Source organism: Lygodium microphyllum, chromosome 8 (assembly GCF_053477565.2).
Source record: "Lygodium microphyllum isolate KBCC chromosome 8, Lygodium_microphyllum_v1.1.10, whole genome shotgun sequence".
NCBI classification, from domain to species: Eukaryota; Viridiplantae; Streptophyta; class Polypodiopsida; order Schizaeales; family Lygodiaceae; genus Lygodium; species Lygodium microphyllum.
In genome coordinates, this window is record NC_141142.1 from 71,541,944 (window position 1) to 71,566,326 (window position 24,383).

The 24,383-nt window shown below is 43.0% G+C and overlaps 1 protein-coding gene across 1 annotated transcript in view; it reads right to left on the reverse strand.

Annotated features, from left to right (window-relative positions):
* Positions 1–20,953, reverse strand: part of LOC148032444 (uncharacterized) — a 49,176-nt gene extending 28,223 nt beyond the window's left edge. Inside the window, exons 1-4 of the mRNA XM_087683118.1 lie at positions 20,423–20,953; positions 19,781–20,390; positions 17,930–19,553; positions 17,716–17,818 (exon numbers count right to left, since the gene is read on the reverse strand). Of these exons, the coding sequence (XP_087539244.1) occupies positions 17,716–17,818; positions 17,930–19,553; positions 19,781–20,390; positions 20,423–20,507 (2,422 nt within the window). The 5' untranslated portion in view covers positions 20,508–20,953. The remainder of the gene's footprint in view (positions 1–17,715; positions 17,819–17,929; positions 19,554–19,780; positions 20,391–20,422) is intronic.
* Positions 20,954–24,383: the final 3,430 nt, after the last annotated feature.

Consider the following 24,383-nt stretch of genomic DNA (forward strand, 5'->3'; position numbering starts at 1 on the left):
GCCAGCCTGTGAAACGGACAGGAATGTCCAGTGAGTCAAAACTGGACAGTTAAGGTCCAGTACAAGTCTGGAAGAGACTAATGGCACTGTAGATTGACAAGCCTGGAAGAGACTTGCGAAAGTGTATATGGACAAGTGTGCTGAAGAACTAGCCTGGAAGAGACTAGTTCAAAGTGAAGACGGACAAATCTCCAAGAGATTAGTCCATGTGGGGTCATCAATGGAAATTCACTTTCAGATGAGCTACATTACAAATTTGGATGTAGCCATAGTCTGCAAAGATGGTCAGAAGACTAGTGGGGATGCAATGGAAGCAACTCCTAAAATTTAGGGAGTTACTATCTTCGTTTTTGCACGAGGATTAATCCTCTGGTCTGTGCCGAGGTCAAATTTTGTACCGAGGATTGAGAATTTTAGACCGGAAGGCTAGAATGGGAAACACCTTCCAATGCTGCCATTTGGCACAAATTTGTGCACTTACCTCTTTAAAGAGGGGCTGGCGTGCAGTTTTTTGGGTATTGGGGGCTCATTTGTGAAAGGGAAGATGGATAGTTGCAAATGGAGAGCTGTTGAGAGCTGGCCTACCTTGTCTATGATGCACAGAGGACTGAGCTTGCTCCCTACTCTCTCTCTCTCTCCCTGACAGCTATGGTTATGCCTCAGTTGATGCCTTTTCTGCTGATTCATGTACAGTTGTGTGGGAATATGCTGTTTTTGCATGAAGCAAGAGCCTCCTTTCTCCAGGAACAGGAGCAGTTGTTTGTTGCCCACAAGCAGGAACAGGTGAGGGTGGTAACCTCACCAAGCAAGTGCCCGAAACAGCACTAAATCAGTACTGATTCTGGACTGTTCAGAGGTTATTTCAGAGCCCAATTGATGTCAGAATCGAAGGGCACTTGGCACAGATGATGCAGAACAGTACAGGGAACAATATGAGCTGAAAACAGGTTTCAAAACAGGTCTAAACCAGTAATTACAGCAGACTGAAATGGTCAATTCTGTACTCCAACCAGAAGTTTAAGACTTGGGCAGAGTTTCCCCTCTTGGTCAACTTGTTTTGGGTCAGTAATTGTACTGTTATGCTGCCAAATTTCACCCACAATAGGTGAAAGACAGCCCATTGTACTTTCTCTCTTTTTGAAAATAAAGAAATACCGCAAGGGGCGCAAGACTTAGGGGCCAACAGGGTGTCTGTGTTGCAACAGGGGCATTCTAGCTTCCTGTATTTCTTCTTGATTCTGTGTCTTTAGGTTCAGGTAAAGTGGGCGACTGTTAATTGGGTGAAAGCATTATATATTTTGGTTGTACACTACCGCCCTTTCCCGTGAACAGGCCGGTTACAAATGACCACGTAGAAGCAAAAATTTCAGATCTATAAGTAAATTTTCAAAAGCACTAAACCATGTGCTACAGCACTCCACAACTGATTACAACTGTTCCAAGGGCAAATACATCACATTACAAGAGAAGTCCCAAATTTTAGCTGCAATTTCTATTGTACATGCACCCACGGGCACAAAATTTGACACGCGTGATCAAAAGCCCCAAATTTTTTGTGCTCAAAGCATCAACCATACATTTGCACTGTCTCTGACATGCATAGAACAAGACAATTTTGCCAAAATAGAGCAATTTCAGCAAAACCCCCAAATTTTCTAAGTGCTAGGTGTCCAAATTGCATGCAATAAAACCCGCATGTACATAAAATGACCAAAAGGCGCACAAATTTTGCCCAAACAGCAATATTTAATATATCTCCTTGAATCTCAAGTATTAATAAATATTTACAAAGAGGATGTGTGCATGTCTTAGAATAAACAATAGTGTGTTTATTTAAATAATTCAATGAAAAAGTCTATGGAATAAATTTCACTTGACATGCGTATCGAATTCATCTTGCTCTACACATCAGTTGCCAAAAATTCAAAAAATGGTGTTAGAAAACTAATTAATTGAATAAATATGGCTAGCCATAATAAATCAAATAATCATTGAAATTTCATTAAATAATCCCCGAATTGCACGGGGTCGAATGTGCATCAATGTCGAGAAATTGGGCAAATTTCAGCCCAATTTTTTGCATGTACATGAAAAGCCCCAAATGTCGAAAGCAAAATGTCACAAATTCCTGCAATTTTTGAGACAAATGGTCTTCTTCTACATCACAATCCCCAATTCCGGGAAATGCCCCAAATTTTCAGGCCAAGATTGCACAAATTTGGAAGTCGTGCCTCCACGCGTAAAACCACATCAGAGGTAAAAGGGGATAAAATAGATTTTTAAAGAAAAAAAAAACCTGATTTTTGAAAGATGTGACGGGGGGGTCTGTTGACCCCGTGCAGGTCGTCACCTGGTCATCACTTGTGCCTGCCCGCCAGCCCGTCACACATCTGCTGTCCCCGTTGGTCCCCATCCGTTAGTTGTGCACCGCATCAGCTCTCCGCTAGTCCCGTTACCAAGTCTGGTCGCCTGCAGCGACTGGTCATCTGCAACCCATCAAATCTGCCGACTGCTGCCCACCAATGACTCCTGCTCGCCTGTGAGCTGTCTTGTCACCACGGTGGTCACCATCTGCACACGCGGTCTTCTGCCTCAGCTCGACACACAAATCACCAAGAACTCCAGCTGTCTGCTGGTCTCGTCAAATCTCGGGAAGCGCACAAAACTTGATGGCTCTGATACCAGTTTGTTGAGCTCCGAGGCGCAAGGATCGAGACACGCAATGCTTGCTAGCAAGAGAGAGAGAGAGAGAGAGAGAGAGAGAGAGAGAGAGAGAGAGAGAGTGTGTGTGTGTGTGTGTGTGTGTGTGTGCAAAGTATGGAGTGAGAGTGAGCACGACTTGTGGGTACAATGATGAGTATACCTCTTTAGGTTTTTAGATAGATATATATATATATGAAAGTACAAGTGTGCTAAAGGTGTGTTCACACCGAGCACATATTAAAGGCACCAGGGCCCTTTATTCCCAACACACCCTTCAACATCTATAAATACACAGGTTGCCCACCATTCAACCTTATCCTTTTGTGCAGGTTTCTCACTCAACCATGCAAATTTCAGCCATCAGCCACCTAACATTTGCTATCTAGCCATCACCACCTATACCCATCACTATCCAGCCCTACACGGTCAGTTTTCAACTATCGCCCTATTGTTTGGAGATCTCTATCTTCTACATCATCATAGCACCTAATCAGCCTACGTTTTCAACATCTAGTGCCAGGCGACAAGCTATTCCTATCTCTTCCACCAAGCGACTGCTACAGTACTTGTGTTTTTACTATCCCCCCAGCCATCTACATCAACAAATTGTTAGTAGTCATGTTTGTCATGCCTTGTCATCTCCTGCCTGTGAGCCTCAGTCTGAGTCAGACGAGGGCATTAGGAGCTCTGACATGTCAGTCATGTGTTGTGATGGGGGAGGCTAGTCACTCTCGACTGGCTGTCTTTGGATGTGCATTTCTTTTTGGCCTCTTTTAGTGGGCAGCCACTGGCTGCCCGGCCACTTTTTTGGTCACTGATGTGGGGCGCCCATTTTAGGGCATTTTTAGGGTTTGTCCTTTTGCCTATTTATAGGCAGCCCCCCTCCCCACTTGATCACTTGTCTTCTTGCAGATTCCGACACTCCTCCCCCGTGGTGGTGCTGCCATCATCATCAGCCTGATCTGGTGCCCTCACTGACGCTGTGGGCTGCGTGCAGGGACTGATCAGTCTCCTTCCGCCTTCCCGTTTGTATTCAGCATTCATTTCAGTCAGTGCAGATTTCTCTTCCTTATTTTCTGCTTTCTCTCTCTCTCTCCCCCTCCGTGTTCATATTCCTTCTTCCGCAGCGCACTCTCACATGGTATCAGAGCCGAAGGAGAGTACACGGAGCTGAGATTTATGCAGGAGAACACCCACAACCTTGTGTTTGCTGGTCAAGACGTCTCCAACAGCTGAGGCGTCACCTTCTGCACCACCTTCTTGATCAAGGCGGGCTATTTTGGTGTCAAATCTTTGCGTTTGCTGCTGGCGTCATCCCCAACAGCCAAGGCGGCCCTTCCAGGAGGTCCCAAATCTTTGCATTTGCTGCTGGCACCTTCTCCAGTGCCTGCCACATCATCAACAACCTCTTCCTACTTGTGTTTTCAGCCTGGGCGGCCCTCCTCTAGCCGGGCGACACTCCACCAAGCTGCGTTTTCAGCTTCTGTGGCTGCGTTCAACCTCTGGCAGCACTCCTCCAAGCTGGCGACCTCAGGTTTTTTTTGTGGTGATTGCATCGTTAGCACTTGCGTTTGACATCATCCTTGCGTTCTGTGCAAGGCGGCCAGCTCAAGAGCTTCTGGTGTTTGTGTTTCGGCACCAGCAACCTTCCCTTGTTGTGTTTTGGTGTTTGCAGATATCGAAGATGTCTTCTCATCAGTTTACGGGCTTTGATGACTCAAATAACGAGCTTTTGTCTTGGCACTCATCTGAACAGAGGCGTGATTTCTATCACGAGGACCGTCGTCCGGAGTCTATTCCTCTTTCCCGTCCCCCTTCTATTCATGTATCTCGGCGAGCCCCTTCCAGTGGGCAGAAGATGCAGCCTTTGGTACCCCCTGTACAAGTACACGTACTTCCTCAGCTGCCCAAAGAGGACCGGTTGGATGGCTCCAACTTTTCTCTCTGGTCCTGCAAGGTGGAGTGTATCTTGGACTCCTTCGATCTTTGGGAGCTTGTTTCTGTTCCTATTCCCCGGCCTAAGGTGAATCCCGCAAATGGGACATCTATGGATCATGCAGCCTTATGGGATCGGCTCAATTCTAAAGCCAGATCTTTCCTCTTTCTGAGTTTGCAGGATTCTGTCCTTGTTCATGTTCACAGGTTGAAGACTGCAGCAGACGTGTGGAGAAAGCTCGCGTCTCTCTATCAACAGAAGACGTTTGCCCACGGGATATCTCTCGAAAAGAAGTTGCGGATACTCGCTATTGATGATAGTCCTTCCATGACTGACCACATCAACAGATTACAGGATATGAGGGATGAGCTTGCATCCCTCGATCGAACAATATCTTCTGAAGACATGGCTATGATTCTCTTGACTCGGCTGCCATCGCCTCGGTTTGATGTCTTCTACACCAGCCTTCTTACTTCGAGGACCCGTGCCCAGCTTCTATGGGAGGAGCTATCCCCGCTTGTCTTGGAGCATGACGAGCGACTTAGAGAGGTCAGTGCTAGTGGATCCGACTCCACTAGAGCCTTTGTTGCAGGTTCAAGAGGACAGAAGAAGAAGAAGAAGTCAAAGGCTAAGAAGAAGGACAATTCTTCAGGCTCTGACTTAGATTCAAAGAGACCAAAGTGCCCACACTGTGGGAAAGGGACACATCCCGAGGAGAAATGCTGAAAGAAGTACCCTCACCTTCGTCCAAGAGCGAAGGGTGGATCTACATCGGAGCCTTCTTCTACCTCTACACCTGCTGTTACCCATGAGTCAGTGTTCCTTCGTATCCAGGCTTTGGAGGAGGATCCTTCTTCCGTGGCTGCAGTGTCTTCTGCGCAGCCTTGGTTAGTGGACAGTGATGCTTCGAGTCATATGACTCCCCGAGGTGATTTGTTACAGGATCTCCGTCCATCAGAGGGTTCAGTCACTGTTGGTGACATTTTATCGGTGCCTATTAGTGGTGTTGCCACATTGCCTTTGTTTACTGACCGACCTTCGAGCTCCTTTTCACAGGCCTTGCGTGTTCCGTCTTTGGGCCTTCCCCTCCTCTCAGTTTATGGCCTTACGAGGCTTGGTACACGAGTGATCTTCACCGAGCATGCCGTTGTTATTGAGGATTCTTTTACAAGAGCTGTCTTATCTACAAGTTGGCAGGAGGGCGGGCTTTACAGGATCCATTCCCCTTCTTTGATGCAGGGTCCTCCGAGGCAGTCTATTGCTATACCTGTTCCCGCTTGTGCACCTTCTATTCCACAGGTTCATTCCCATCCCCCACCTTCTCCTCCGGTGGTTCCCTCGTACCCCCCCATCCCTTTTAGCGGGGGACGATCTCGGTGATGCGGCTGTGGATTCCCTGGTCCCTAGTGTTTTAGAAGGGGATTCCCAGGATCGTGAGGAGCTCCTTCAACGGCAGTCTACATCGACGGACTTCATCGACCTTGGCATTCCTCTTGCCACCCAAGATCCGTTTCTCCCTTGGCCTTCACCCACATCCAGGATCTGAGAGGGGGTGTTAGCAGTCATGTTTATCATGCCTTGTCATCTCTTACTTGTGAGCCTCAGTCTGAGTCAAATGAGGACATTAGGAGCTCTGACATGTTTGTCATGTGTTATGATGGGGGAGGCTAGTCACTCTCGACTGGCTGTCTTTGGATGTGCATTTCTTTTTGGCCTCTTTTAGTGGGCAGCCACTAGCTGCCCGGCCACTTTTTTTGTCATTGATGTGGGGTGCCCATTTTAGGGCATTTTTAGGGTTTGTCCTTTTGCCTATTTATAGGCAGCCCCCCTCCCCACTTGATCACTTGTCTTCTTGCAGATTCCGACACTCCTCCCCCGTGGTGGTGCTGCCATCATCATCAGCCTGATCTGGTGACCTCACTGACGCTATGGGCTGCGTGCAGGGACTGATCAGTCTCCTTCCGCCTTCCCATTTGTATTCAGCATTCATTTCAGTCAGTGCAGATTTCTCTTCCTTATTTTCTGCTTTCTCTCTCTCTCTCCCTCCGTGTTCGTATTCCTTCCGCAACGCACTCTCACACAAACATCTCTCTTGTTGATGTTGCTCGACAATTCTCTACCTCTTGGTAGGCTACTACACACCAATGCGTAAGTGCGGGGAAAAACGTGAGAACAACAATACTTTGAACTTAACCAACTTGATCAATTATCACCATGAAAAATTAGAAGATAGAGAGAGAGAGAGAGAGAGAGAGAGGAGTCGACACCACGTTGAGAGGGAAACTGGTTCCTCCCCCTTTTCAACAATTTATTGAAACAAAACCACGAGCACCAAGTACCAGAACCATATACAAAAGGGCTGATTTGTTGCAATTCTAAAAACTAGGGTTTTGAAACCCTAATTTGTGCAAACTTTGGGCAATAAGTTGATTCTCTTCTTTAGTGTATGAATTAGATCAAGCTAAGTAGAAAGTGTTTCTTGGATGAGAAATAGATAGGAGAGTACAAAGCATGCAACTGAAATTTCAGCACGAGACCTTGTTTCGAATGAAGAGAGAGACCTCCAATATATAGGTGTGGGGCTTGGGTGCTCAAAAGTGAAAAGTAAAGCCTATAAATATCAAGTGTTTACTGAAAATGATAAGTGTAGAGACATTTGTCTCTTCAAAATGACACATGTCCTCATCTAGATACCACATGTCACTTTTCTAGAGAAAGAAGCTTCCAAACCTTCTACTCTAAATCTCTCAAATGGTTAAGAATTTGAGATAGCTGATGAAGACAAAATTGTTTCTTACGAAATTCCAAAACCTTTGCCGCAAATATAATTACCATTTGAGCAACTTCCAAAAATACTAACCTCCTAAATTTCAAGAGTTACCAAATTTAGCTTTTGAAGTGTTTCATTCTATAGGTTCATGGTTTGTTTCTTCAATCATGAGCATCTAGTTTCACTTTCTAAAACTACTCATTATATAGGCTTCTAGTCAATGTGACTATCTGAGTGTAAAAGTCTTAGTCATCTGAGCTTTTTGGTCAATTTGACTACCCAACTCAAACTTTTAATTTCTCTTACACATCTCATCAATGGCGACCCAAGCATATTTATAAGGTGTTCTAGCCATTAGCCACCCTTAACTCGAAAGATGAACATCTAATCATATCTTAAACTACTTAAATAATACAAATCGCCTTTCAAAGTACATGAACATCAAATTGATTTGGAATCATTGAGCCATCATGTCTTGGTAATAATTGATATACAAAAGGTTTGTTACACAACATGCACCCTTTGTCCAATGCCCTGGCTGCTTTGGGGTGGGACACCTTGGGATAAACATTGCAAGCCTTCCCTTTTAGACTTTGTTTTAGGCCTAAGAAGAGGTATTCAGCTAAAATTATAGCTGATTACCACGTTAAAACAGTCCCAAAATATGCTTAATTAATTAAAAATGCAAATTTAGTGTGTCATTCGAGAAACTTTCCATGGCTCCCCAAAACCTTAATTTTTTGGGACACCCTTCAAAATCTCTAAATACATAATCTCAACCTTATCCTTTTGTGTAGGTTTCTCACTCTACCGTGCAGATTTCAACCATCAACCACCTAACATCTGCTATCTAGCCGTCACCAACAGCAACCCATCACTATCCAACCCTAGACAGCGTATTTTCAAACATTGCCCTGCTGTTTGGAGGTCTCTATCTATTGCGACATCATAGCACCAGATCAACATGCGTTTTCAGCACCTAGTGCCAAGCGGCAAACTACTGCAATCTCTCCCACCAAGGAACTGCTATAGCACTTGCGTTTTTCTTATCTCTCCAACCGTCTACATCAACAAACACCTCTTCAACTGTCGCTTGACAATTCTCTGCCTCAGGTGATCAGTTTTCAGCCTTTTTTTGGTGGTACATTGCTGCATTTACCAAATTTCAATCTCCAACTGCTATATTTTGGTGACCAGCTATTCAACGCTTGCTCATCTCCAACTGGTCGTCACAGCACTTAGGATCCGTCTCCGGTGGATTCACTCTTCGACACTCCATTGCTCTGCCCTTGGGTATTCTGTACACTCTTACATTCAATCACAACATTCATTCACTTCAAAGTTTCTTCTCTTTGTGTTTGTCTCTGTGTTTGAGTTTTGAGTTTTATGTTTAGGGTTTGAGTTTTGCTTATTACTATCTGAGTCTTTGTGTTTCTGTCTTAGTCATACATGTGTTTCCTCAATGTAAACCCTAGAGTATCTTCACACTTAGGACCACTAGAAAGACTATTGCCCACTCTTGCATGCTGTCACCCATACCAAAAGGACCTTGGGCTACTATCACCTGTACCTGGAGGGCTCCAAGCTGTTGTCACTTGCTGTAGGACTAATCCCTGGTGGCTACAAATCACATCCGCCGCATCTCCTTACTCTCCAACAGCCTCCTCTCTCACAATGGCTAGAATAGACATCCACTAACCTTCAAAAACGTCTTTCCCACTTGCATAGATAAGTTTTGCTAAGTAAAAGCCTTCTAATCCCATTTGCCAGTATTATCCAGCTTATTAAAGTAATTTTCAAAAACATCACCAATCAATGATTAAATTGGCTAGGCCAATTAGTCTCCCAAGTATGCTTGAGCAATTATTGACCCTTAGACTGGCATTATCTAATCAATTAATCCCTAGTCTTGAATGACACCGCTGACATTAGTAGCCAATAAATTGGTCTAGGCCCAAATCTCACACTAAGTATCACTTAGTATCTGTCAGACATAACTCATTACAACTTTTGCCTTTGGCACCGCCTGATATCTCAAGATCCTTGGTCCCACGTTGTGAAATAATTGACTTGCACCTCACATGTGCAAGTCACATTAGCACATTTGATTAACTTTTTATCAAATCCTAAGCAAAGCACTAAAATTTCACGTCCTCGTGGCACACGGCCCTCTGAGACAAGGCCCTAGTTTGCCCCTCCAACAATTCTAAAACAATCTCAATAGACAAGGCCTTACCAGCCTTGAAAGGGACCAGTCACCATGGAAGAGACTATTAAAGAAGAGCAAGACAATGAGGGAGAGGATAAGGATAATGAAGATAATGACAAAGGTGAGAAAGGAAAAGATGATGACGATGATGATGATGATGGATCCATCACAAATGCCATCTCAAATCCGTCACAAACAAGCATCCCGTCACATTTCACATCCCCATTCCATCACTTTGCCACACATACTGAAGTAACCTTACTTTTGTAAGTGACACATTCCATCACATATCCGTTACAAGGATGGCATCCCAACATCCCAAGGGTTTATCCCACCTATCACTTGTGACTATGATTCAAGGCCACGATCTAGGTTGATCCTATAGATCCTAGGTATCGATAGGTGAGATGACAACTTGTTATCGACTACCCCATCCAAGGGAAGATGAATACAAGGGCTTTTTGCCAAGGTGTGCAAAGGAACACAAGATGAGTAATAACCCCCTCTGAAAACAAAGAAATGGAATCCCCCTTTGACAAAGACAAGAAACTTGAAAACTCATGGATCACAACATCTAGCATGTCTAATTACAAAGAAAGGATTGTCGGTGGCATTGGACAAGAAAGGCTACTAGAAAACAGAGCCCCCACAGGTGGCCTCCTGAAACTAAGTAGAAGAGTAATGAGAGTTAGGAGGTATCACAAATAATCTCCTCAATGCTCTCATCAAACAAACTAGCAACCTTTATGATGTTTCTTTAAGTTGTATTCCTATGAATCTATAGTATACTGAGATGTAGATAAATGTCTCTACAAATTCCAAAACTTTGGGCTGTCATCAATGACTAGCAGCATCAAGATCCAATTTTCTGCTTGCTTCTAACACAACTTGGGCACAAATTGATCCTTGGGCTCTTGCATACAGGCCAAACAAATGGAAATGGGATCATCCCTCAAATTTGCTGTAAATTCTCAATTCGCAACTACTATTTTGAGTATAGGTTCTTCAATTATTTGGCACAATTTCAAAGATGGCTGAGAAACCCTAATGGTTGTTCCAATTAGGGTTTCAGCAACAATGTCTTCAGTTGCTCTTAACCAAAGGCTAAATTATGCTAAGAATTATTGAGGGAATATTAGGAGATGAAAAAGAAAATCAATTGGAGAGAGAATCTTTTAAACAATAGCTCTGATGTGATTCTAATGGTGTCAATAAGTTCAAAACGGACGTAAAACACCATTGTAGCTGGCAAGCCCTCCTCTTCAATCACATTTTGCTTGCAGAAAGCTCTTTATGGACTGAAGTAAGCACTGAGGTCTTGGTTCCACATGATGGACAAGTTCTTACGGACTCATGGATACCATTCTACCCCTATGATCCAAATCTATACATGCGCATCACTAGCGAGAAGATCAGCTATATCCTGCTTTATGTTGATGATATATTACTCACTGACTCAAAATCCACAACTCTCGCAAAAATTAAGACACAGCTTTGCACTACCTTTGAGATGACAGACTTAGAATTGTTTGTCTTATTTGACATGGCCAATCGCCACAACTCTAGATCCCACTATCCATCTACACAAGGATACCTGGAGTCCGCCTTTTGATGCTTATACCTATCATTCTATTGTAGGAAAATTACTTTGGTTGATTCATACTAGACCAAATCTTGCATTCTCCGTTAATTTGCTTAGCCGGTATTTTAATGCACTTAAGAATGTCTCATTGGACTGCTTGCCTTCATGTGTTAAGATATTTAAAGTATGCTTATAATTTTGGACTAACTTATGGAAATGATTTATGCTTGCAAGGATACACTGATTCTCACTAGGTAGGAAATCATGGCACCCAGCATTCTCATGGAGGCTACCTCTACACCTTGGACACAGCACCCATCTCTTAGGCCAGCCGTAAATAAGAGACGTTGGCGGGTTCCATGGCCAAGGCTAAGTATCGGGCTCTCTTTGATGGCACTACAGAAGCCATCTATCTGAGGAACTTGTTGGCTACAGTTCAAATCCCTTGTGAGCCGCCTATAGTTGTCTACTATGACAACAAAGTGCCACTGCCCTTGTATGCAATCCTATTATGTTCCCTCTTACACAGCACATGGCAATTCACTACCATTTCACCAGAGAGTAAGTTGAGCTAGGTACCATTTGCCTAGAGTTTGTGCCGTCAAGCGACAAGTTTGAAGATATTTTGCCCAAGGCGATCATCAACCGGTTGGTTCTCCACTATCTTCTACCATGGATCGCTTGGATACACCCTCCTCTACTTCTTCAGATTGATAGGAAGAGGGTGCTTCCCTCTTACTTTTCCTTCCACTTTGAGATGGGGCGATTTCCTTCTCTTGATAGTGTCAGTGATGATGTTTACAACCTTTTATTTTCAGACATTTATGTATTATGTACTATGTATTCTGGACATTTGTAACTTCATCCACACTATCAAGATAACATGATTGTAAAAGGGTGCTTGGATAAGTCAATAATTCCCTGCAAGTGCACTGTCCAAGTGACACCCTTGCATCGCATTCTGCATGAGCATGAATATTTGCATTCCCCTTTGCATTACCCCATGCATTGACGTTTTGTTCATGTAAACATGCATCTATGCGTATTTATTCATTTTCGATCATCCTTGGAGTGGTCGACTCTAGATCCACCATAATCATGGCATTGCACGTGGCAATCTCCGAAGGTACTCTTTCCCTATGCTTGCATGCTAGATTTGCTTGTCTTGCTTGCTTACCCATTTTTCATTTCTCTCCACATACTCTCAATATGATTGGCATACACACACACACACACACACATACACTTAAGAGTCCCTAAGCACTTATCCTAGTAGTGAGCGATTGTTTTGTTTATTGTATGAAAGTCTTGGGGCATCTATTATTATATTCCTGTACTTCAGAGCATAGTGACTCAATGGGGCACTGCCATCTACATCAGATCCAGCCTTCCTTTAGCTGCATTTGCTGATGTTCAATACTGGAAGGCTACCTTTGCTGCAATTCGAGATCCGTTTGGAGTAACATTTGTCGTGATCCTAGAGATACGAGAGTTCAAGATTCAATATTCACTACATAGTGTGTTTGCTGCATGAGCACTGTATATTCATTACTCATTCACTTTATTATTCATTGTGTTTACTGTCTCTAAGTTACCTAACCCTAACCCTAACTGTATTCTGAGTTTATCAGTCTATGCTTTGTTATACGATTGGTTTCATGCTTTTTGCGTTTAGAGCATTTCTTCACACGACGGCAGTTTCTTCATCATCAGATGATTCAGAGTCCGTGATCCATGAGTTTTTAGATTCTCTCTCTTGTCAAGGGGGGGTTCCGAGGGGGATGTACTCTCTTTGGCATCAAAGGGGGATTCTACTTCTTTGGCTTCAAAGGGGGCCCCTGCATCTCAAACTTCATAGAGGCACCTACTCATCTTGAAGATCTTCTCTCCTATGTACTCTTAGGGGATAGCTATCTTCGAGCAATCATTTCTTCTATTGGTACCCAAGAACTTCAAGTACCACATCGAGGGCTTGGAGGTTTAGCCACGACTTGGTGACGAGGCCTTTAAATTCCTTCCAACATGGAGTTATAGAGCTAGAGGCTTCTCGCCCGAGGTGGAGACAAGTTATCTACAATTCATCCCATCTATTGTTCCTTATAGATTACCTTGTAGGTGGAAATCTTGGATCTTCGGGAACCTCTACCTCTTCTTCTTATCTCTCTTCACTTCTCTTTCTTCATTCTTGTTTTAGCCTAAGAAGGGGTGTTGAGAAACCACTTCTTTAGTTTATACATTTAAGGTTTCACACTAACAACCCCAAAAAGGGTTGGTGTCCACATTTTGGACACTTTTTCAATGTGCGCCCACACAATGGTGTGCCACCCTAGACAACTCATGCATATAAATAGGTAGTCACTTCACTCACCTCAATCATTTTTCACCCCTCTTCCTCCGTCACTCCCACACTCTTCACTCCACTGCTACATATACCCCTACTAGAGGACACCGCAATTCGCGGTCACCCTTCCTCTTGTCCTTTAGGCACCTTGTCCCATCACTCACGTTCTGCATTTGGAGGCTCCATCCTGCTGGTGTCATCATTAGACTCTTGGTGACAACACTTCTACCTTGGCATCAGTCCTCCATAGCTAGTGACCTCTTCTACTCCCTTACGGCTTCACAAGATTTGCATTTGACTGACTAAAGACCTCCTCCACATCTGCCAACACCATCTGCAGCCTGACGTCAACATCTTCCTGCCCAGCGTCACCCCACATTTGGCGTCAGTTTTAACTTTTTGCAGCCCCAAATACCTGCTTTTTGGGTTGACGGGTCTTCAAAGGCTGCGTTTACCCCCCTGGTGGTTATCCCTTCATTTGACATCATCGTCCATCCCCTAGCGTCAACATCCAAGCTGCTCTCCTGGTACTTGACAACTCCGACATACTCTAGGATTTGTGTTCTATTGCCCAAGCCATCACCACGACATTTGAGGACTATGATTTGCTCCCTTGACAGCCGGTGATCATCTTCCTCATCTCCGACGACATCAAAGGACTACAATTCGTTCTCTCAATAGCTGTCCTTCACCTTCTAGTGATTACTTTGATAGCCCACTACCTAGAGGACTACGTTTCACTCCCTTCACTATCCAAATTCCCACAAGTGCTGCTGCGTGATTCAAATAGGACAGTGCAGTTATCTTTTGAGCTTCGGCTCCACTATATCAACTTTTCTTCTCATAGCATAATTCAATGTATCATCACCGCGTTCTTGTGTTTCTGAGTTTCTCTTCTCTCTCTGTGTTTGTTTCACACACACTATGTTTCTCTCCACAAACCCTACTCTCTCTCTGGTCTCTTTGTCATTTTTTAACATCCCTATCTTGTTGCACTGCATGATCAATTCTCACCTACCCCAAAGCTACTCTGGCAACCCCAAAATGCACCAACAGTCAACCTTGTTGGAATCCTCTCACAGCAACTCTCCACCTCGCTCAACCTCTGGAATGGCTACCACCACCCTCAGCCAACACAAACAACCTTCTCTCAACTTGCATGAGCAAGTTTGCCCAGTGGCAACCTTCTAAAATCAATTTCCAACATTGATTAACTGATTTTTAAAATTAAACTTCTAAACATTATTTCATTATTCATTTGACCTTGCCCAATAATTGGGCGGTGCCCATCCACATTTCATGTTCTAACCCCTTTGGTACCTTAAGTTGTTCCCAACATTAAATGCCTTAGACTAGAATTAATTAATTAGTTAATGCCTAGTCCTAATGTCACCACAGGACATTCTAAGGTCCATTTAATGTCATAGGCCCAAACTGACAATAGGCACCCACAAGTACCTATCTAGCATGACTTATAACAACTTTTGCCACCCATTGCATGCTTAGAGTTTTAGATTATTAGCGTACCTTGACCGACTTGCATTTTATGTTTGCACAACTTAAGAATGCCAAAGCTAAGCATTAAAAAATACATATCCTTGTGACACAGAAACACACTCCAATCTTCAATCTCTATCAAATATCTGATCTCTTTTTTATCAGCAATCTCTTTAAGATTTTCAACCTCATTCATCTTCACAATGATTCTCACAATCTTCTTGATCATGACAGTCTTCACAATGATCATCGCAATGTTCCTACTGCTCTTCACAATCACAATTGTGGTGTATTCGATCCTCTCTCATCATCTAAGTTGTCTTGCCAATCGTACCAGCTTGCCATCTATCCTTTGAAAAATAGGCACAAAGCGCAAACATACACGAGAAAAACTAGTGTGTTTTGATGTCGGGCTGCTCCGAGATGGAAAGGTAACTACTACAAAGGCTGCATTTTGATGTCACTAACTATGGAAGAGTTGTTGGGGCCAAGGCAATTGAATCCATCACATGAACAACTACGTTTTGTTGTTGCCTTGCCTGAAAAGGTTGTAAACATAGATAATCTATAACCAACTTGGTAAATGTGTGCGCTCTCCTCTTTGGGCCAGCTTGAATTCCTCTAGTTTGGCAATGATCCCATGTGAAAGTGCACAACAAAAGAGAAAGACGAAGACAAACAAAGAAGGGAAAAGAGAGACTGAAATGAACACAGAAAAATGAAGGAATCTACTGAACTGATCTACGAAAGAATGCTAGATACAAGGCCAGCTGGATCAACCCCTACATGTAGTTGATATGCATTGGTGAGGATGGCGGAACAAACAGACTGAGTAGGAACAGCAAGCTAAGAGAGACAATGATGGCAATGACAAACTCTAGAGATAGGCTGCCAGAATAACTGCAAGCATGTGCACACTAGCCAACCAGCTGCCATAAATAGCAGGACAGCTGGCTGACCTGCTCATATTGCTGCTGCCCTGCAATAAATGCTGTGTACCAGCCTGCCACGTGGCAAAACGCAGATGCACTCAGCCTGAACAGTGTGAACACAGCTAGAAACTAATTGACTAGGCTGGAAACTGAAATGCAAACACATGTCAAGCTCCTCTATCTCCATCAAACTCTGACGGAACACAAGAAACCAGGAGATGAACAGCACGAAATACATGAAACACTAAGATATTCTTGGACTTCAAGCCCAATGGGCGGCACGTCTCTACACTAGGATGGTGTGGGCTGGTGGTAAGGAACACCAACTCTTGGGACAAGAGTGTGGCCTGATACACTGCTGGCCCTAGGCTGAACCTATATTGGCTCTACCACTAGGAGGTGAGTCTAATGTCCATCCCCTTTGTGGTTTCTATGTCATGGGTACAACTTGTGTTGTGTCTTGACTCTTGTGCACAAATTGGATCCTAACATCTTGGGTATCCAAATGTGTACCTACAACATTGGCACAGCCTTGGGTCTTGAGTGACTTAGTGCCCAAGGTTAGGGCCGTCAAGTTCTATTTATACAATCAAGGCCCATTGTGTACATTGACCACGTGATGATTGATCACAACTCTTAGACTTTAAGCCCAATAGCTGTCACATCCATACACTAGGACAATGTGGGCTGGTGGTATGGGTGTGGACCGATATGCTATGGCCTCGGGGTGAGCCTGTTTGGCCTTATGGCTGGAAGGTGAGTTTGATGTCCATCCCCTTGGTGGTTCCTATGTCATGGGCACAGCTTGTGTTGTGCCTTGTCCATAAGTCCAGGATCCTAGGGGAATGTTTCATTACCCATGTTGGATAGACCCATGAGAGAGATTGTGCAATGAGACTAATGACCCTCCTTTTTTCCCCATTGCATGCTGTATTTTCGTTCCACATTGTATCAAAACCCTAGTTTTTAGTCCTTCCAATTATTTGTTGTTTCCTAGCTAGATAATTTGATTACAGCTTCTTTTTTCTACTTGCAAAACATGATAGTCCTTCCAGTTATTTGTTGTTTCCTAGCAATATATTTTGATTACAGCTTCTTTTTTCTACTTGCGAAACATGATAGTTCCCTGAATTCCAAATGCATCTATTTTTGTCTCATAGGCTGATTTGTACTATCGTAGATGTTAATACAACTCTTTCTTTATTTCCCTTAGGTCAGATGAATCAGACAGATTACAGCTCAGATCTTGTTTTCAATTTTCATTCAGTCATCAGCATTTCCAGCTCCCTTGGCTACTTTCAATTGCTTGTGTTTACCACACTTGTACGCAACAGTTGAACCCTCTAAAATTATTGTACCTGTGTTATCTATGCATTGATTTTGCACAGGTTCTGAAATGTATTCTGCAGCAGCAGCCCATGGGTCGAAAGCTCATTGAAGCTCCAAACTACTAACTTGCACTCTAACCTCTTCTTTTGCCAAGAAAGGCTGAAGAAGAGGGTGGTCACAAACTACCAGTCAAACATGCCCGAATCTGTCCTTAAACGCTTCAGAGAGTAATGAGGCAGTGCCAACTTTCCATATCTTCAGGTTCATTAGCACCAAAACTCATCTACCTTTCAACTACAACTTGCTCGACACAAGCCAAAATCATGCTAGCTATGTAAAGCTTGCTTACTGAACCCAGGAACGTCAAAAGCAAAAATTATCCTTTATAAATAAATAAACACTCTCCTGGATCATACCAAAAATAGAAGCCAAATCATCTGTCATGCTTGATGCAGAAGGCACTTTCTTGACATTAGATGTTAAATTGACACTCTTCCATTGGCTCTCTGCTGGAGCATCCTGCCCAAAAAATGGCACAAAGTGAAAATTTCAGATTCATGCACAATTTGCCCTAATCCTTGATTAGTTTACATAAGACGTAGCCTTTCTTAAAATAGAATATTAGCTTACTGTGTTTTGAGTTCTCTGCCTTGGTGCACTGGCCGGTCGAGTGCTAGACATAAAGAATGCCTCAAGGTCATCCCCATTCCTCTGCTGCCGTTCCCTTGCTGCAGCAGCCCTTTCTGCAGCTGCTTTCTTCTCGCGTGCTTCAGCAGCTGCCCTTTCCCGTGCTTCAGCAGTAGCCCGTTCTACAGCAGCGCGCTCTGCCCTAGCCCTGGCCTCACTAGTAGCCCTCTCAACAGCAGCCCTCTCGGCAGCCTTAGCAACTGCCCTCTCACGTGCCTCTGCTGCTGCTCTTTCAACAGCAGCTCTTTCACGGGCTTCATTAGCCTTTTCAACAGCTATCCTATCCTTCTCCCTCTCTCTTTCCCTCTCTTTCTCCTTCTCTTTTTCCCTTTCAGCTCGCCTCCTTTCCCTTGTCTCTCTTTCTCTGTGCAATCTCTCGCGTTCTCGCCCCTCCCCGTCATCTCCTTTTTCTTGCGATTCCCGAGACTTATCTCGTTCTTCCCTATCTCTAGAGTCTTTTAGCTCCTCTCTTTCTCTGTCTTTGGCTTCCTTCACTTGCCTAAGCTTCGCTTCTGCTCTCTCAATTGCCTCTCTCACAGCAGCACCAGAGGCTGTTGCAGCTGCACTTCCCTCTGTCTGATCTTCTTCTACAGTTGAGGGTGATGTATTAGAGCTTTTCACATCCTTGTGTGATCTACCTCCACCTGCTGCAAACTCTTCAAAACCATCAAAAATACTGGCAGAGCTGCTGAGACCCCCCTCACCACTAGTTTCTGGTAAAACACCTTCTTGTGTTGTGGAAAATTTGTTTTGTTTTGTTGAATCCTGATCCATATTTGACTTGACATCTCCAGTTCTTCTTGAGGTGCTGCTTTGTTTTGGACGAGGTGCAGGCGGTTGCCTTGAGGGAGGTGGAGCAGAGGTAGGTTGTGTCACAAGTTTTACATCTTCAATTGTAATCCAAAAATCCTCCACGTTCCTAGCTTTATGACCATTGGATAGAGGAGCCTCCACTTTTTTATGATTAGGAGAAGGCTCATGTGGTACCTGCCTGCTTCTCGATGATGTGTATCTCTCTGGCATAGATTCAGAACCAGGCATAGATTCAGAACTAGAAGTAGACACATTTCCTCTGAATGAAGTGGAACCAGCTTCGGTGTCTTTATTAGCAACATCCGAATCACTCTTTTCCGCATTTGGAGATATTCTCCTATGCTCTCTAAAACTGCTACTGGCCCTCTGGTTTCCTTGTATAGAGCTGCCTTCCTTCGACTCCCTGGCCGCCTCAGTCCTGGTTGGGCTGGAAGCAGGACTAGACGTATCCTCCTTCATTCCAAAGTTGCTTGCTGCATTATAGGATTTGTTTGATGCATCTGCAGCTATAGGATCTGGAAGTGGACTACTTTCAAGCTCAACCCCATCACTAAGACCAATACTTGAACTACTCTTGCGATTCATATTAAAGCCATCAACTGAAAATCCAAATGGATCTATGCCTGAGATGGAGCTTGTTGGAGCAGTAGAGGTCATGCCTGAAGACTCAAAGACTGTGAAAGGATCATCTGCAACTGCTCCATTGACTTGCTCTGATGATTTCTTTCGCAAAGATGAATCATCTTCAGAGGACCTGAGAAACCATCATTGAGATAAAATTTGACTTAGGCTTGTATGACAGCATCTTTATGCAACTGCAATGGCTGATTGACCGTGATTCCAAAGCATAGAAGCAGAGTTGGCATTGCTTGAATAAATTCCCGTTGCCATTACTTCTATCACAAACCAAATCTGGGAAACGAAACAGACAGATAGAGATGCTCATAACAATACATAAAGAGAGAGAAAAAAGTTGAATACCCAGGCTTAGCAGGCTCAGTTCCCCCAAAGCCCGGTAGTAGCTCATCAAATGCCAAGTTCGCTGATGATGACATCTGTGACTTGTCCGTCTTGCTATTTGCAGCATTGTCCTTGGATTTGAAGGAACTGAAACCACCTAGCAAGTCATCAAAACCTGGACCATTAGGCTCGGTGGTCTTGGACCCCAGATTGAAAATGTCATCATAGCCTGCACTCCTGATCCCTGGCACCCCTCCAAAGATGTCATCGTCATACAATGGAGCATCAAAAACAGGCAGAGATGAGTTCTTGTTTGATGTTGATGATGATGATGACTGTGGAGTTGGTCTGAACACATCGTCGAAGCTATGAGAGGATGGTGCCGGTGTGTACGAAGGCGGCCCACCAAACACATCACCAAATGCAGCAGCAGAGGAGCCTCCGAGCAGATCTGCCGAGGCAGATGCAAAGGTGCTCTTGCCGGAGGCCTGGGGGGCAGTTCCGGCACCAAAGAAGAGGAGATCATCTGCGAGGTTTGGAGCAGTGGCAGTCCGCAGGGAGGACGTTTGAGTTGCACCATTAGTAAAATTTGCGGTGGACGACGAGGATGAGCGATTGGAGGCAGGAGGGGGGAGAATGAGGGGATACTGCCGGCACCTACTCCGGATTTGGCAGAGGACATGGGAGCCGATTTGCCCTGGGGCCTGAGGCCATAATCACGGTGCAGGATGCTGGCGAATTCATCCATGGGGGCAGGCGAGGGGAAGATCGCTAGGGGGAGAGGCGAGGGAGGTTAACCATTGGCTGGGAGAGGGGGAGAAGGAGATCGATCGGTCGAGACGGTCGATCGCCTCCCCTTCTCTACGATCCAGCAAACCTGTTATTGTCTGCGTCTGTCTGTGCCTATCTGGGATCAAAATGAGAAGCTCCTGCTACAGTTTTCAGGGGCACGCAACGCGTAGGAAGAAGTAAAGCTCCTGGCTATGGCTTCTCTCTTTTTTTTTTTTAGGCTTCTCTCTCTCTCTCTCTCTCTCTCTCACAATCGAAGGATCCACTCAACCACCAAGAATTATTTTTCAGAAGCATGGGCTTTAGTGGGGCAACCATGGTATCACTAAGGTCAAGACAAACATTTGGGGGCTTCACAAGAAGACTAAACATGGTATCATAATCCTACAACCATACACATTTTGGGCTCTGGCATGGCGTTTATCAAACATATTTTGGGCTTTTCCAATTCTGATACAGAGTATATTTTGGGCCTCAACCAGAATGTCTCTTTCAAAATATTTGGGTTTCTGCATGCAAAACACGCATGGTATTTCTACATATGTATCCATTATGCAAAGCCTTACTCCATTCCTCTAAATTGAGACTTTGGTAGCACATGTCCTAGTACATGGATCTTGCCATGTTTAACAAGGTAGAGAAAATGGAAAAGAAAAGCCAACAAATGCATTTACTTGTTGCATTTCAAACATGATAGAGACATCTAACATGGCTTCTCTCCATTGTGTCAAGGAAGGAATGGTTACCTAGTAATTACCTAGTAGAGACATCTAGCATTTCAACCATGGTAGAAACCTCTAGCATGACGTCTTCCTTTGGTTGTCAAGACAGGAACACTTATCTAAGATTGGAGATATATGATGCCCTACCACATCACCATCGTGAGCCTATAAATCCCCATCTATGCAAGTCATTAGGTGAGCTATGACCTCTTGGTCAAAGTTGTCTAGTCAAAGTCACTCCAACAAATGAATTTATCACTTATTCGTACATCCACATAATCAAAACATCATGCCATAGTGTTAACATATACATTAGGGCATCACATGTTCATGTGTATCTAACAACAGTGCAATTATGTTTTTGCTAGTCATTACTTGAGCCATGGTGTTGAACTATATATTACACAAATGTAATATGTGCATTCTTGTTGCCAAACAATCAAGTTCCATCAAATGTCATGCACACAACCCAATGATCACACTTGTAAGCTCAGCAACACCAATCGTGAAGAGTGTATTGATTGCCACCTACAATTTCGGCACCGAAATCATATACATGACCCTTTGACAAGGCACAACATCACAACTAATATGATAATGCAGTAACACACTCCTTCTTGCATCATGTCTAAATATGTGAGGAAATTTCAAGCCTGCTTAGAGTTTTTTTTGTTTAGAAGGTTACTTAGACATCCCTTGAGTATTTACCATTCTAAAAACATGCACCATCCACTTGTAAAAGTCACCCCCTTAGGAGAACGTACTTAGAGTCCATGAGCACTATAGTGGCTACCATGCATCCTCATGTTATTTGTATGGCTTGAAATCCATCTATTACCTTACAATCAAGGTGTGTCATTCTCATTATCTAGGGACTTGAGCCTTTGACCAAAGTAAGCAACTCCTTACTTACCAACTTGGCAAGTACCTCAAGGGTGATGCCATGCCTTGGACACAAGTTTAGATCCATACTATTGAAAATGATGGACAAATATATATTGTAGGGCTTGGTTGCTAAGGTTATACTAATGGTTCTTTTCTTACTAGTTCTAGCAACATAAGGTCAACAAGGAAATCTAACATTCAACTCAATAATTTGAAAAAATAGGCAATAGCAAGAGGTAAATACATGATGTTTTCCTTTTTGCTTTTGGTATAAGACATAAGGCCTATGTTATTGAAAATTTCCTACTAATTATGTTTTCATAAATTATCACCCCTTTTCTTTTATAAATTATTCAAATCTCCATACATCCTTTCAACTTTGGTCCCCTTATAATTGGAACTAGCATTCCTGTGGACCAATGTTACAACCATACACTTTGCCCAAGTCTATATTGCAAAGTTTGCAAATGAAATACAGTCAAATAGAGAAGGTGGAAAAACTTAACTACATCATACAAGGTACAAGTAAGCCTCCTAACTCTGCAATTAGGCTACATAAGTATATCTCAACATAATTTGTTAAAGTTATAACTTGAGAGGGGTAAAAAGTTATTTTAATGATGCAATATATTATCAAAACAAAAAAATACATACATTCATAGTTTGTTTGGAAAACTTTAAACAGGGCTAGCAAGGTTTAGATGCACAATTTTAGAGGGCCATCTTTCCCTAGACTAGCAACTATCTTCAAAATCCAAGAAGAGACTTTACCAAACTATTTGTAAGGTCAAACTAAGGAGAGACTTTACCAAACAATCTATAGGGCAAACCATAATCTAAGTTATAGCCTTGAAATCCACAGTGTTCCTAGGATCCCAAATAGTTGATAAGACCAAAACCCTAACAACATTCCAAAAGGGAGCAAAAGCAGGGTTCATCTTGCCCTTAACACCCCAAAAGACCTACTTCCATGTTATGCTATCATGGAAACCAACAACATGATACAAAAAGTAGTTATAGCTTGACTAAGGTGATAAGTTATGCCAAACATCTTTTATCTATCTCAATTCTTTAAGTAGACTTTGAAAACACTAAATATCTAAACTTCAGCAAAAGTATAAGGTCTAATATATTAACACATACTACTACCTTCACAAATGGAACATAAGAAAGATGATATCACTTATTGAATTGATATTAACCAAGATGCATCATCACATTGTCAAGTTCCAATGTTCATTGACATGTGTGGATTCTAGTATTGTAGCAAAACAATGTCCTCTAATATGTTATGTCACAGAACGTGACAAACTCAATTGCATTACCTATTAAAGTAACACCCACCACATTTAAATAGATGTTATAACTTTGAATAAAGAGGCAGATCCAATAGAGTTTTATGGCATAATAAGAAAGTCATCAAACAAACAAAAGTATGATATAAAACTCTCAAAGGAGTAAAGAAAATTACATAGTGTGCTCCATGATGAAAGAAAGCTTACTCTTCCTCATGGCTCTCATAAAAAGAAGGAAGAGACTCAAAGCTTGGCATATCAACACAAGCCCACACTTGGTAAACTACTAAGAAAAAAGTGTGGTTTTGTCATCAAATAGAGCACAAAAGCTTTCCCACCACCCTTAAGTTTTAGTGCATTCTGATACATCAATGCATAACGATTATTCAGACAAATGTATTCAAGCACATAAAGGAGATTGTATAAAGCAAACCTAGTTCATTGACAAGGAATCATATTTATTGGTAATTCATTGAACAATGTAATTTCAAATGCAATTAGGGTGCAAAGAGCCATATAAAACTTTCCACAAAAGAAATTGTTGATCTCCAAAAGTTAGAAGGGGGCTTTAAACAAGAATGTATTAGGATATCATCATAGCTTAAATTTAGAATGGCTTTTCCTTTTCAACTTAACCTCAAAAGGAGACAAATCCAAATACTATGACTACATTTTGAGTTAACGATGGTGCATCTACTATAGGAAGTTGTAAGATAGAAAGTTTGTTGCTTTATGTTTGAATCCTTCCTTTACACATGTTTATACCACAAGACATGCTTTTCACTTGATCTGATGTACAAAGATGTGACAAACAAATACATTTATTGCAAGCTTTAAATATTTTCTCTTAGAAAAGGGTGGGTGAGTGAGTAAAATGGGCAAGCTAATAAGCAAGTGAGGGAGGGAGGGAGTGTTTGATTAAGTGACTCTGTG